The sequence below is a fragment of the Cetorhinus maximus genome, chromosome 12, assembly GCF_964194155.1.
Source record: "Cetorhinus maximus chromosome 12, sCetMax3.hap1.1, whole genome shotgun sequence".
In the NCBI taxonomy this organism is placed as follows: domain Eukaryota; kingdom Metazoa; phylum Chordata; class Chondrichthyes; order Lamniformes; family Cetorhinidae; genus Cetorhinus; species Cetorhinus maximus.
In genome coordinates, this window is record NC_135890.1 from 123,735,925 (window position 1) to 123,750,036 (window position 14,112).

The following is a 14,112-nucleotide window of genomic DNA, read 5'->3' on the forward strand; positions in this document are numbered from 1 at the left end:
CAGAAATTAAGACTTCAATTGGCCACATGTTTCTTCACCAGTCCCAGCAGAGTGTTAATTCAATGAGCAGGCATCTAGTAAAGGAAGAAGCTGAAGCCAGTCATCTGAAAATAAATCTTCAACATAGATTTATTCACAAAACCCAGTATAACACAAATGCAGACTGCTTTTCCCTTCCACACAGTTTCTCTACCACACAGGTGGAAACTGGTTCTTGTATATATGGCCTAACCTGTCCCCAATTAGTATGAGCTGCTCTTAATCACAACTAGAGCATGCACTCAATTGTCATAGCATTTGCAAAGATTTAAGGTGATTGTCATAGAGTGACACCATGGTTGCCTCTTGTCCAGACAGGAAAGTCTTGATGGATCAGATAGTATTTTTCTGGACTTTTAATTCCTTTAATGTTCTAACATTGAATCTTACAGCAAAGGAGGCCATTTGTCCCATCGTGCCTGTGTCAGCTCCTTGATAGAGCTAATCAATTATTCCACCTTCACCCCCCCTTTCCCATAGCCCTGCAGTTTTCTCCCCTTCAAGTATTTATCCAATTCCCTTTTGAAAGTTATTACTGAAGCTGCTTCATCGCCCTTTCAGATAGTGCATCCAGATCATAACAGCTCAATGTGGAAAAAGTGTTTCTTCAACTTACCTCCGGTTCTTTTGCCAATTACCTTAAATCTGTGCCCAATGGTTACACACCCTCCTGTCTTAAATACATACACAATTCCTCTATCTCTTCTCCATGCAATTTCACAACTCCATGCATCCTTTTTATGTAATTTTCCATATATATAAATTTTGGCCTGCAGCCCCATTCCTCTGACTCTCGACTGCCATTTGTACCTTACCATTGCTGGTAATCCTCCAGACATTCCCTGCAGCAGGCTGGGGTAGAAACTGGAGAAGGAAGCCTGCCAATGGATAAGGCCTTGGAGTGATTTTGTCTACTGCTGGGACACAGGGAACCCCTTGTCCTATAGAATTCTCTCCAAAGCCATTTCTCTGACCCTGATCCAGCTTTCAAAGCCTCCCAAAAATTGATCTTTCTGACTGCTTTTGGTGTTTCTCACTCCAAATTCCTACCACTTCCTGCTCAGTGTCCACTCTCTTCTTTGAGACTGGTCTGGTGTTCTTTTATTAGATGGGTATCACAAAAACGTAATTTGTTTTTCCTTCTTAGTCCATAGGAACGGTGAGTGGTCAGAGGTGTTCAAAATCATGAAGGATTTAGATAGGGTAATTAAAGAAAAACTGTTTCCAGTGGCTGATGGGTCAATAACCAGAGGGCAAAGATTTAAGATGATGGTCAAAAGAGCCAAATGCAACAAGGAAAAACATCTTTTCATGACGAGTAGTCAGGATTTAAAATGCACTGCCTGATAACATGGTGGATACAGTTCAAAGGAAGCCTTCAAAAGGGAATTGGCTGAATGCTTTAAAAATATGGGGAAAGAACAGGGGAGTGGGACTAACTAGATTGCTCTTAAAAGGAGCTAGCAGATGCTCGATGGGCCGAGTAGTGCAGTGTTTGGACTTCAGATCCAGGATCTGAAAATTTCAATGGTCTGAATCCAAATCCAATGTTCATCTGAATCCCTTTAAATAGAGAGAAATCAACAGTTAAACATTATACAAAGCAGTTATCATAAATATATCTGCACTTCAAGAACGAACCAATGACACCAAGGTTTACAACAATATTTTAGTTACCCACCTAATAATGAGGAGTCATGGGATCCAATTACTAATACTCACATAACTACATTACTTATGAATCATCAGGGCAGCCCACTTGCAAGGTACCAATCATATCCCACTGCTCATCATTTAATTTTGCTTGCATAATTTTGCAGCATTTAGATAGTGCAGGACTGAGACAGACTCCGGCAATGCATATCATTGGCTTCAATTAGCAACCAACAACAGGAAACTGAGTGATGCAGTAGCAGTCACTGAGACCTGACTTTAAATCCAGCCTGGATCAAGCAGATGAAATTCTCCAGTGTCTGCTGCATGGATCCCACATGAAATAAGTTTGTAAAGTTTCAAGACAGTATTTAATGGGCAGAGAACAAAAATACCTCACAATCTGCCCCTGACACTCACTCATAGGAGGAGTAGGCCATTTGGCCCCTCGAGCCTGCTCCGCCATTCAACTAGATCATGGCTCATCTTCTATTTCAATGCCATCCCCATATCCCTTGATGTCACTGGTATCTGGAAATCTATCAACCTCTGCTTTGAACATACTCAATGACTGAGCCTCCAGGGTAGGGAATTCCAAAGATTCACCACCCTCTGACTGAAGAAATTCCTCCCCATTTTGGTTCTAAATGGCCTACCTCTTATTCTGAGACTTTGTCCCCATGCTCAATCCTACCATTATTTTCTAAGTGTCCAGTTATCACATCCTTTATAATAGATTCTAGCATTTTCCCTACTACTGATGCCAGGCTAACAGGTCGGTAGTTCCCTGTTTTCTCTCTCCCTCCTTTCTTAAATAGTGGGGTTACATTGCATACCTTCCAATCCACAGGCATAGTTTTAGAATCTATAGATTTGGAAAGGTGATCACTATCTTTACAGCCACCCACTCAACACTCTGGGATGTAGATCATCAGGTCCAGGAGATTATCAAATTGCAATCCCACTAATTTGTCCAGCACAATTTTTTCACTAATACTAATTTCTTTGAGGTCCTCAATCTCACTAGTCCCATGGCTCCCCAATATTTCAGGGAAATTTTTTGTGCCTTCCTCCATGAAGACAGACAAAAAGTATTTGTTTAGTTTCTCTGCCATTTCCTTATTACTCATTATAAATTCTCCATTCTCTGCCTGTAATGGGGCCACATTTGTCTTTACTAACCTGTTCCTTTTTTACATAGCTAGAGAAGCTTTCACAGTCCGTTTTTGTTCCTCGCTAGTTTACTTTCATATTCTATCTTCTCTTCCTTTATCAATTTCTTTGGTTCTCCTTTGCTGAATTTTAAAATGCTTCCAATCGCTTACTACTTTTGTCAATTTTATATGGCTCTTCTTTCAAACTAATAGAATCCTTAACTTCTGTTAGCTATGGTTGGATCACTTTTCCTGATGGCTTTTCGTGTCTTAAAAGAAAGTAAAATTGTTACAAACCATGTCTTAATTCTTTAAATGATGGCATTGCCTGTCTACCGTCATACTTTTTAATGTAGTTCCCCAATCTACCTCCGCCAATTTGCCCCTCATAACTTTGTGGTTTCCTTTATTTAGCATAAAGACCCTAGTTTCAGATCACTTTCAAACTTCACGTAAAATTCAATTATGTTATGGTCACTCTTCCCAAAAGGCTCCTTTACAACGAGATTATTAATTCACCCTTTCTCATTGCACAATACTAGATCTAAAATAGCCCATTCTCTCATTGGTTCCTCAACACACTATTTTAGGAAACCAACGCATATACATTCCAGGAATTCGTCCTCCTCACATTAGTGCTAATCAGACTTACCCAGTCCACATGTAGACTGACGTCCTCCATGATTATTATATTACCCTTGTTACTTTATACCTCTAATTTCCTGATTTATACCTTGCCCAACATTACTACTATTTGGTGGTCTATATAAACAAACTCTGAACAAAATTGCTGCCCCTTGCTCTTTCTTAGCTCCACCCAAACTAATTCTACATTTTGATCTTCTAATCTTTTCTCACTAATGTACTGATCCCATCCTTTATTAACAGTGCGACTCCACCTCCTTTTCCTTTTTGCCTATCCTTCCTAAATGCTGAATACCCTTGAACTTTCAGTTCCCAGCCTTGATTACCCTGCAGCCATGTCTCCGAATGGTAATTAGATCATATCTGTTTACTTCTATTTGCGCCACCAATTCACCTATCTTGTTGCGAATGCTGTGTGCATTCAGGTAGAATGCCTTTGATTTGGTCTTATTATTTTTGCAATTATTCTGTCTCGTTATTTTCACAATCTCTAGCCTTAACTGCACTCTTATGTTTGTATGCTCTGTCCCTTTCTGACACACTCTGATAACCACTTCCCTTATTGCTTCCTGCTCTCTTACCTTCTCCTCTCTCTTTAGTTTATCATATCTTCTCTCAAGCCCAATATTTAGTTTCAAGCCCTCTCTACTGCCTTAGCTATCTGACTCGCCAGAGCACTGGCCTCAGCGCAGTTGAAGTAAAGACCGTCCCAGCGGTAGATTATTACCTTTGAGGTTCTGCTTTATAATCAGTCCCTAGCTGATCATGCTCTTTAAACAGAACCTCCTTCCTAGTCCTACCTATGTCATTGGTACCTACATGGAGCATGACCACAGAATCCTCCCCCTCCCACTGCAAGTTCCTCTCCAGCCCAGAGCAGATGTCCCAAACTATGGCACCAGGCAAGCAACACAGCCTTCTGAACTCTCGCTTTCGGCTGCAGAGAACTGTGCATATCCCCTCACTATGCTGTCTTCTACTACCACTACCTTCCTGTTAGCTCCCCCTGCTTGAACGGCTTCCTGTACCACAGTGCCATGGTCAGTTTGTTCATCCACCCTGCAGTCCCCACTCTCGTCCGCACAGGCTGCAAGTGCCTCGAACCTGTTGGACAATAGCAAGGGCTGAGGCTTCTCCACTTTTGCCTTCTTGATCCCCTTACCTGCCTTACTTGCAGTCAAACCCTCCAGTCCCTGACCACTGATCAAAACAAAACACCCTATCCTAAGGGGTGTGACCACATCCTGAAGTAAAGTGTCCAGGTAACATTCTCCCTCCCTGATGTGTCATAACGTCTGCAGTTTGGCCTCCAGCTCAATGACTCTGAGCCGAAGCTCCTCAAGCTGCAGATACTTTCTGCAGATGTGTTTGCCCTGGGTCTCACTGACATCTAGAAGCTCCCACATCCTGCAGTTGCAGCACATCACCTGCCTTGCCATCCTTACTGTTGAAGGAAAAGCACAAGTGTGATTTTGGTACAGTAGTGAGTGCTCCTCTGAATTTGAGAGCAGAAAACAGGAGACTTCACTCGGCATTTGATCAGCTGTTACCTGACCTGGGGGCATTTGACATTGATGCTGGCCATCCAAGTTGTAAAGCATTCAATTTATTAATAATATCCTTCAAACCTTGGTGAACAATAAGACAATAAAAATAAATTTTAAAAAGCATAATGGTCTCTGCACTGAAATGGCAGAAATTGGTATCCCGGAATCTGACTTAGAGCTGTCAATTCAAAAAATTCGAGGATGAGAATTTCTTGCACCTCACTGCAGGTGTTTGTGACTAATCACAGGATTGACAGTCTTTTGAGATGTCAGGGGCTTCCAGTCAGTTTTAAATGCCAGTCTCCTTATAGATGCAGCAAAGGATGAAAACAAATAGTTCTCTTGACAGGTCAGAGATTTTCACTAATGATACAAGTCACGTAAAGCCAAAAAGACACTCTTCCTTTAGTCAACCACAGATGATGTTACCCTACATTTTATCTAAGAGTCCTTTTCCTTTATGACATGGGTGGGGGACCTATGGCTGGATCCGGCCCATTGCTCAATTTCATCCAGCCTGCAGCAAGATTTCTAACAATATAAAAACAGTAGCGCCTTCAAAATTACTTATATCATCATTGTTACAAATTTGCTTTAGATAAAAGCGTCAGCTAAATTAGTATAATAATATTTAACAATTCAGACATAACAAGGCTCATTAAGGAAAAGCAAACTCAGCCATCGCATCGAAACAGCAGACGAGTTGAATGTTTCTGTATTGTCTCTTAAAAAAAGCTAAATTAAAGTTGATTGTGTGTGTGGGGCCCACGACTGATTTTGTATATGTGTGAATGGCCTGAGATAAGAAAAAGGTTCCCCAGCCTTGCTTTATGAGCTTCCTTGATATTTTCTACCTACAGTGGATATTTCACATAGTCACTTAACTTGACAAATAGATGGAGGAAAACTCTGAAATAAAACTAAGTTCATGCAGCATTTTATTGAAAGGCTCATATTCTAACAGAATGCCCAAGTTTAAAAGCTTTGCTCAAATGGAACTGTGAGCCAGTGGAAACAGCTCAGCACATCCTGGGCTTCAGTATCGGAGGCTGCATCATTTTAAATTTTGTCAACACGACTCAGTCTTGTCTGGATTTCACACCTAGTTTGTGCTAATGGTTATATATATTTTACTGATAGTTGCAGCCAAAACTAGTTGCATATACTTTCAGCTAGACCATCTAATAGGTTTTATTTGACTTCTAGTTATGTCATACTAGCTCAGCCTTGCAATCATGTGCAATATTAAACAGCAAGGAAGCAAACGCGCCTTCTCTCAAATTATCAGTCAATACATATTGAACAGAACAGAAAACAGCTGGCCATGAATAAATGAGTATAATTTGAAAGTCTTGCTGATGTTCAAAGATGTCATCAGAATCACTCTACAGAGCTACCAGTTCATAACTCTTATTTCCCAAATATCTATTATAATACAGACTAATTAATACTTAAAAAAAGAAAAAGTATTCAATTTAATTTCAGTTTAATTAAAGAAGCACACAATCAAAATCGTTTCATGTAATTGTAATTTTATAACACTCAACAGGAATTAATCTCAACATTTTAACAAACACCTTGTTATGTATCCGAGTAAGAGAAACCTTAATTGTGGCTATTTTCAATTATTTTAATTTTCAATGTAGGAATCTATTTCAAACTCCAGGCTTTACTTTAGAGTATATAGCTAAGTATTTTTTTGTGCTTGAAGTTAAAGGATAATTCATTAATGCCAGTGTGGTTCTGCCAAAGCCATTGAGATCTGTAAATTTCCCATTATTTTAAGCTGTTACGATTTTAAGGCATTTTAAAAATATTGTATATGAAAAATCATCCCAGATAATTTATCTCACATTACCTCTTTTGCAAAAACGGTATTATTCTGTCCTTTTGTCAGGGTACAACTATTTAATGGAGAACATTAATTACCTCGCTGAGTTGAGATTATGGCTGTTGCTTCTGTCCAAGTTATTCATGCTTCTTCCTGTCCCTTCCACTCCCTTGCCCTAGTTTACTTAAATCGAACATCAACTCTCCCTCCCCTAGCTTCTTAAAGAGTAGTGCAAAAAGCTCAGGCTAATACATGAAATGAGCCTTCTTCATTCCAAAACAAAGCTGAAAATTTCAGGCTACTCAATTCCATGTCTATCCTATGTATAGACATGAAATTTCAATTAGAATATAATAATACAAGGTGAAAAGTTAAATAATTATGCCTTCAAGGAAACAAATTTTCACTCTACATTTGCTTGGGTAAAGGATTTAATTATCATAGAAATTTAGAAGTTTACAGGATGAAAGATTTATTAAATAACTGCAAATAAATAACTGAATGCTTTAAAGAGGTCATACTTAGTATAAAAACAACACCTTGCACTTTTAGCCTAGTAAAATAACCCAAGGCCCTTCATAGGAGCGTTGTCAAACATCAAGCCATACAAGGTGATATTAGGATCAACAGCGTGGTCAACAAGGTAGATTTTAAGGAGAGTCTTAAAAGGAGAGAGAGAGAGAGAGAGAGGTGTAGAGATTTGTTGGGGGCAGGGGCAGGCCGAATTCCAAAGCTGAGGGGCTCAGCAGCTGAAGGCACGGCTGCCAAAGGTGGAATACTGAAAATCAGGGATGCACAAGAATTGGAGGAATGCAGGGATCTCGGAAGGTAGGGCTGAAGCAAGTTACAGACATAGGGGGCTAAATTTTCACCTCCATATATGGAGGCAGAAGGGCACAGAAACCCTTGCCACTGGCCAGCATGTCAGTTTCCTGGCACCATCCAAACAAGGGACATTAAAGGGTCGGGTAGTGACTTGGAGATGATGATTAGGTAGATGGGATATTAAAGGGTATTTTGGGGGGGGGGGGGGAGGTGGGAGAGAGGAGAAGAGGAGGATAGTGGGACTATATAGGACCATATTAAATTGAGATTAATATGTTTGCGTGGAGAAAAACACCAGCACAGACCTGATAGGGCCAATGGTCTACTTCTATAAATGATGTGGAGAAGGGGGCCATGAATGGAACCAAAAGATATATCAAAGGTGACCAAGCAAGTAGGGAAGAAGCCTTTATATACTGCCTCATTACCACAAATACGAATAGAATCAGGAGACAGTACTGCTACAGAGATATCTGCAGAGGATGGAGTTGTCTAAAGGCATCAAAGATTGAGAAAGATGAGGAGAGAAACAGGACCATGTCAAGTTGCTTAAGGTTTGGACCAATGCAGTCTCAGTGCTATTAGCAGATTTCATAGATCTTCACCCAGGATTCTACAAGTATGAGGAGGGCAGGGTTTAAGGTTTGTGAGAAAACATTCAACAACAGCTCACTGTGAAAGCATCACCTTAAGATTTTCCCTCCCTTGGCTCTGGGGAAAAGCCTGGCCTTTGCCCAAGACCTGGCTAGACTCAAATCTGAAAGTCCTTGCAGCTAAGGCTTTAACTATCATCCCCCAGCTTTGGACCTGAATGCTATCTTGCTGTACAAAGTTCCTTTAATATGGAGCCCTGTTCCAAGTTATAGAGCAGATGCAGAGCTATGCATCATTTCTGACGGTTTAATTCGGAATCTAGAAAGCCATATGGTGTAATTATATTTGACATTTGAGATGTTGAATTTACTTGTACTTTGGTGATGTTCAAAATGAGAACATGGCAAAGAGTAGAATTAAGCTTGATGCACACAGGATATCAGAATATTCAGTGTCCAGGTTTATTGGATTTTAAGCTAATGAAAGTCAAACATGGAAATTCTGTCACCAGGATTAAATATCACGAATGACATTAAAAGATAAACAAAAATTGAAAAAAAATAAACTATGCAAATCTTGAAATGCCATCTATATGCAGAATGGATAAAAATAATTTACATTGGAAGAAACAGTCTCCATAGATTTGAAAGTAAAAGGTGTATAAATAGGATGCTAGTTTACTCATAGCCCTATGCAAATGTTTGTCCTTTAATCTGCAACAACATTGTAGAACGGAACAATACCTTCACTGTCGGGCTACTTTAGAATATTTTTAAAGGACGTCAGCTTAAACAGCATTTCTGATTCAAATGGCCAGCTATTATACAAAGCTTATATTCAGACAATTCTTTTATAACATGCAGATATAATTCAAATCATATCTCAATGGTCACAAGCAAAAATTTGTGCACAGGACAAAACTAGCACTGTGACACGTCTGGGGATAAGGAACACTGTTCTTGCAAATGTAACACTGGTAAACATTTACCTTGCTGCACTACCCCGAACCAATTCTGTGTCACCAGAAGTACTGAACATTTCCCAATCAAAATGTATGAGCTAGTTAAATTTCACTGGTCTTGTCTAATTTTAAGCCAACTACTGACTGATGTAAATCATACCTGTATCATGTAGAGTTGTGCAATACGATACTCCTCAACACTCATGGGAAGAGGGATGTGGTATTCCTTTATAAGCATTTTGTCTTATGGAAAGTCCTTTCACAGCTTAAAAAATAATCCAAGGACCGCCAGCAAACCCTTAGAGCTTGTGATTCATAAATACAGCTGAAAAAAAGGAAGGAACAGCAACATATTAAACACTATTTCAAGTAAATATTTATAATATTCTTAACTCTATAGGTTGCATTACAACCCACCCACCTTAATTGCTTTCTTAATCCATTGGTTAGAATTCACAAAGCAGGATTTTATGCCCACCTCTTTCACTCCATTTGTCTAAACACTGGCACTCGTGCTTAGTTTAATACAGCTAATCACTGTATTTTATATAACTGCTATTGCTGAAAATAAAGCAGTATTTGGCTGTAGTTGCTTCCACGTCATTCCTCTTGAAATTTTCCACCCTGCAGAATGTGTTTTTCAACAAGGCATTCCCCCTGCTAAGGTATATACATGTTTTGTGCTCATAAAGGGCAACTTGTGCAAATTACAGGCATGTAGACCATTATTTACTATGCTTTAGTTGGAAACCATCAGTTCAGAGGGGAAATATTTAACAGTAATAGTAAGAACATGCATCACAGACAAGAAAAATACTGTGGCTTTATGATAGTACAGCTATCCAATTGGATTTCAAGGAAAATAAAAACAACCCATAATATAGAACATCGGTTCTATATATTACAACAGTTCTGATGAAGAGTCATACGGACTCGAAATGTTAACTGTATTCCTCTCCGCAGATGTTGTCAGACCTGAGTTTTTCCAGGTATTTTTGTTTTTGTTCCATAATATAGAACTCATAAAGTAACTAAAAAAAATTACGATCTAAAGATAACTACCAAAATTATCTAAATTCACATATTTTAATTGAACTTATAAGAAATTCAATGCCACAAAATGTATTCCCCTTAACTTTACGAAGGCTGTAAAAATCTTTTTATGCTCCTTTGAGTACAACGCAATTTTATTAGTTTACTCATTCTATTTCACGTTCCAATTAGCAGCAATTAGCAGGGTGAACAAAAGTGACCTTAAGTGATTCATTCAGAAAGGTTTACTTCTTGTCCTGTAATGAAACCCCTAGCCTCTGCTCAGAAAATCCACAACAGACCAAGTCACAACAGAAGCTTATTTTTGAGATACACAATCTCTTGCTCTATCAATCGATAGAATTATATACTGGCTTCACTGCTGCATTTGAGGATGTCATTAAACATTCATTCCTCCCCTTACTTTCAATAGTAAATGCCTAAGATTCAAGCTCCCGGTCTATTGAACATCTGGCCAGCATTAGCCATGGTGTTGCACTTCGTGGTTTTAAAGTCTAAGAGTCTTTCCAAAGTACAGTATAAAAAAAACACAAAATCCTCCAATTTCATGTTGTCAAAAATGTTTTCATTTTAAATGTTGCATGCTTACAACACTGCTGCATAAATTAGTGATGGTACATTTAGAGAAATTGCATAATTTACCCGACTATTCAATGGTAGCTGCAATATCAGAATTTATGAAAAGGACATCTCCTCTCAGCATCAACGGTTAGATGCTTGGCCGTCTGCTGTCAAGTGGGGAATATGGTTAAAAATTGCAGCAAATCTGATTGCAAATGGGGAGCAGTGAGAATGCTCAGGATTTCTGGTCTTACACTATGGTGGTTCCTTTAAAAGTCAGAACATGCCAGAAAGCTTGTGGGACATTGTAGAACGAGAGACCATAGTTTTAGGCTTTGGGGTGGTAGATTTAAATCAGAGATGAGGAGGAATTACTTTTCTCAAAGGGTCGTGAGTCTGTGGAATTCACTACCTCAGAGTGCAGTGGATGCTGAATAAATTTAAGGAGGAAATAGATTTTTAATTAGTAACAGGTTGAAAGGTTATGGGGAGAGGGCAGGAATTTGGAGTTGAGGCCGAAATGAGATCAGCCATGGTCCTATTGAATGGTGGGGCAGGCTCGAGGGGCTGAATTGCCTACTCCTGCTCCTAGTTCTTGTGCTCTTAAGCTGAAAAACAAGGGCTAAAAGGACTCATTATGGTTGCACTGTGTGTGTGTGTAAAACAACAGCCATAATTGTGGCCAAGTGATAAACCAACCAAAACTACAAAAACTAGCTATTAAAACTGAGATTGCTCTAAAGTTCAATGCCATTGAACCATAAATAATGGCACATGCATCTGCTGCCCTTGCCCTTCAAGGTGGTCGAGGTCACGGGTTTGGAAGGTGATGGTGAAGGAGCTTTGGCGAGTTGCTGCAGTGCATCGTGTGGATTGTACCCACTGCTGCCACTGAGCACCATTGAAGGAGTGTATTGTTAGACTTCACCTCGTTGGCACATTTGTGCAATTAAGACGACTTAAATGATCAAACTGTACTGTACATAAGCTTAGTGCTGTAAAGTCTTATTGGCAGGATTTGTGAACTTTGGGTTTGTTGTTAAGGACGTCTTAAAGTTGGCATCACATTAAGTGCCAAATACTGTGGTGTAGGTTTAAGTACAGAACACGAGTCCTTTGGGAGTGAACTGAAGTTATAGCTAGAAGACATTTGGACTCCAGCAAGTCTAGCTTTGCAGTAAAGAGAAACCAAAGCTACAATGCTGATTGGCCAGAAAGGTGGCCTGAGGACTAGATGTTTCAGGACCTCCAATCCGACCATAGTTATAGTTTAGCAGTTGGAAGGGATGCCAAGGCTGCAAAGCTGATTGATTAGTAAAATGATCTTGTGCCTAGAATGTTCTGAGGACCTTTGGTTAGAGATACAAATTAAGGTTACATTGTTGTGAGGATGCTAGGAAGGCTCTTCCCATGGGTCAAGAGTTGCAAATATTGGGTTACAAGTTATTCGTTGTATTGATCAAGGTGCACATATATGTAAAGGTGAAGGGTAGGACCAAGTCCAGGGAATCCTGAATGTCAAGGGATATAGAGGATTGGATAAGGAAAAAAAGGAGGCTTATGGCAGATACAGAGGGCTGAAAATATCAGAAGCCCTAGAGGAGTATAGAAAGTGTAGGAGGGTATTTTAAAAAGTAATTGGAGAGCAAAGAGGGGGCATGAAAAACACCAACAGGCAAGATAAAGGAAAACCCCAAGGCATTTTATAAATATATTAAGGGCAAGCAGATAACCAGGGAAAGAGTAGGGTCCATTAGGGACCAAAGTGGCTATCTGTGCGTGGAGCCAGAGGATGTAGGTGAGATTTTAAATTATTACTTTTCAGCTGTGTTCATTATGGAAAAGGACGACGTAGGTGTAAAAAAATCAGGGAGGAGGACTGTGATATACTTGAACAAATTAGCACTGAAAGGTAGGAGATATTAGTGTTTTTAGCAGGCTTAAAAGTGGATAAATCCCCAGGCCCAGGTGAGATGTATCCCAGGCTGCTGTGTGAGGCATGGGAGGAGATTGCAGGGGCTCTAACACTAATTTTCAAATCCTCTCTGGCCACAGGAGAGGTGCCAAAGGACTGGAGGACAGCGAATGTGGTACCATTATTCAAGAAGGGCACTGGGATAAACCAGGGAATTACAGACCAGTGAGTCTAACATCAGTGGTAGGGAAACTATTGGAAAAAATTCTGAGGGACAGGATTAATCTCCATTTGATGAGTCAGGGGTTAATCAGGGATAGTCAGCATGGTATTGTCAAGGGGAGATCACGTCTAACAAATTTGATTGAATTTTTCGAGAAGGCGGCTAGTTGTGTAGATGAGGGTAGTGCAGTTGATGTAGTCTATATGGATTTCAGTAAGGCTTTTGACAAGGTCCAGCAATGGAGAATGGTCAAGAAGGTAAGAGCCCATGGGATCCAGTGCAATTTAGCAAATTGGATCCAAAATTGGCTTAATGGCAGGAAGCAGAGGGTGATGGTCAAAAGTTGTTTTTGCGATTGGAAGCCTGTGACGAGTGGTGTACCGCAGTGATCGGTGCTGGGACCCTTGCTGTTTGTAGTGTACATTAATGATTTAGACGTGAATATAGGAGGTATGATCAGTAAATTCAGAGATGACACAAAAATTGGTGGTGTCATGAATAGTGAGGAGGAAAGCCTTAGATTACAGGAGAATATAGATGGGCTGGCAAAGCAGTGACAAATGGAATTTAATCCTGAGAAGTTTGAGGTGATGCATTTTGGGAGGACTAACACTGCAAGGGAATACACAATGGTAGGACCCTAGGAAGTACAGAGGATCAGAGGGACTTCAGTGTACATGTCCATAGATCCCTGGAGGCGGCAGCACAGGTAGATAAGGTGGTTAAGGCGGCAAATGGAATACTTGCCTTTATTAGTCAAGGCATAGAATATAAGACAAGGAGGTTATGTTGGAGCTGTATAAAACGCTAGTTAGGCCACATCTGGAGTACTGTGTGCAGTTCTGGTCGCCACACAATAGGTAGGATGCGATTGCACTGGAGAGGATACAGAGGGGATTCACCAGGATGTTGCCTGGGCTGGAGCATTTCAGCTATGAAGAGAGACTGGATAGGCTAGAGTTGCTTTTCTTAGAACAGGGAAGGCTGAAGGGGGACCTGATAGAGGTATACAAAATTATGAGGGGCATAGATAGGAAGAAACCTTTCCCCTTAGTGGAGGTTTCAACAAACGGAGGGCATAGATTTAAGATAAGGGGCAGGAGGTTTAGAG

At 40.1% G+C, this 14,112-nt stretch overlaps 1 protein-coding gene across 3 annotated transcripts in view; it reads right to left on the reverse strand.

Annotated features, from left to right (window-relative positions):
• Positions 1 to 14,112, reverse strand: part of pitpnm2 (phosphatidylinositol transfer protein, membrane-associated 2) — a 314,925-nt gene that overhangs the window by 161,379 nt on the left and 139,434 nt on the right. For all 3 annotated transcript variants that reach the window (XM_078554574.1, XM_078554573.1, XM_078554572.1), the window contains exon 2: positions 9,410 to 9,574. In XM_078554574.1, coding sequence (XP_078410700.1) covers positions 9,410 to 9,487 — 78 coding nt within the window. In that variant the 5' untranslated portion in view covers positions 9,488 to 9,574. The remainder of the gene's footprint in view (positions 1 to 9,409; positions 9,575 to 14,112) is intronic.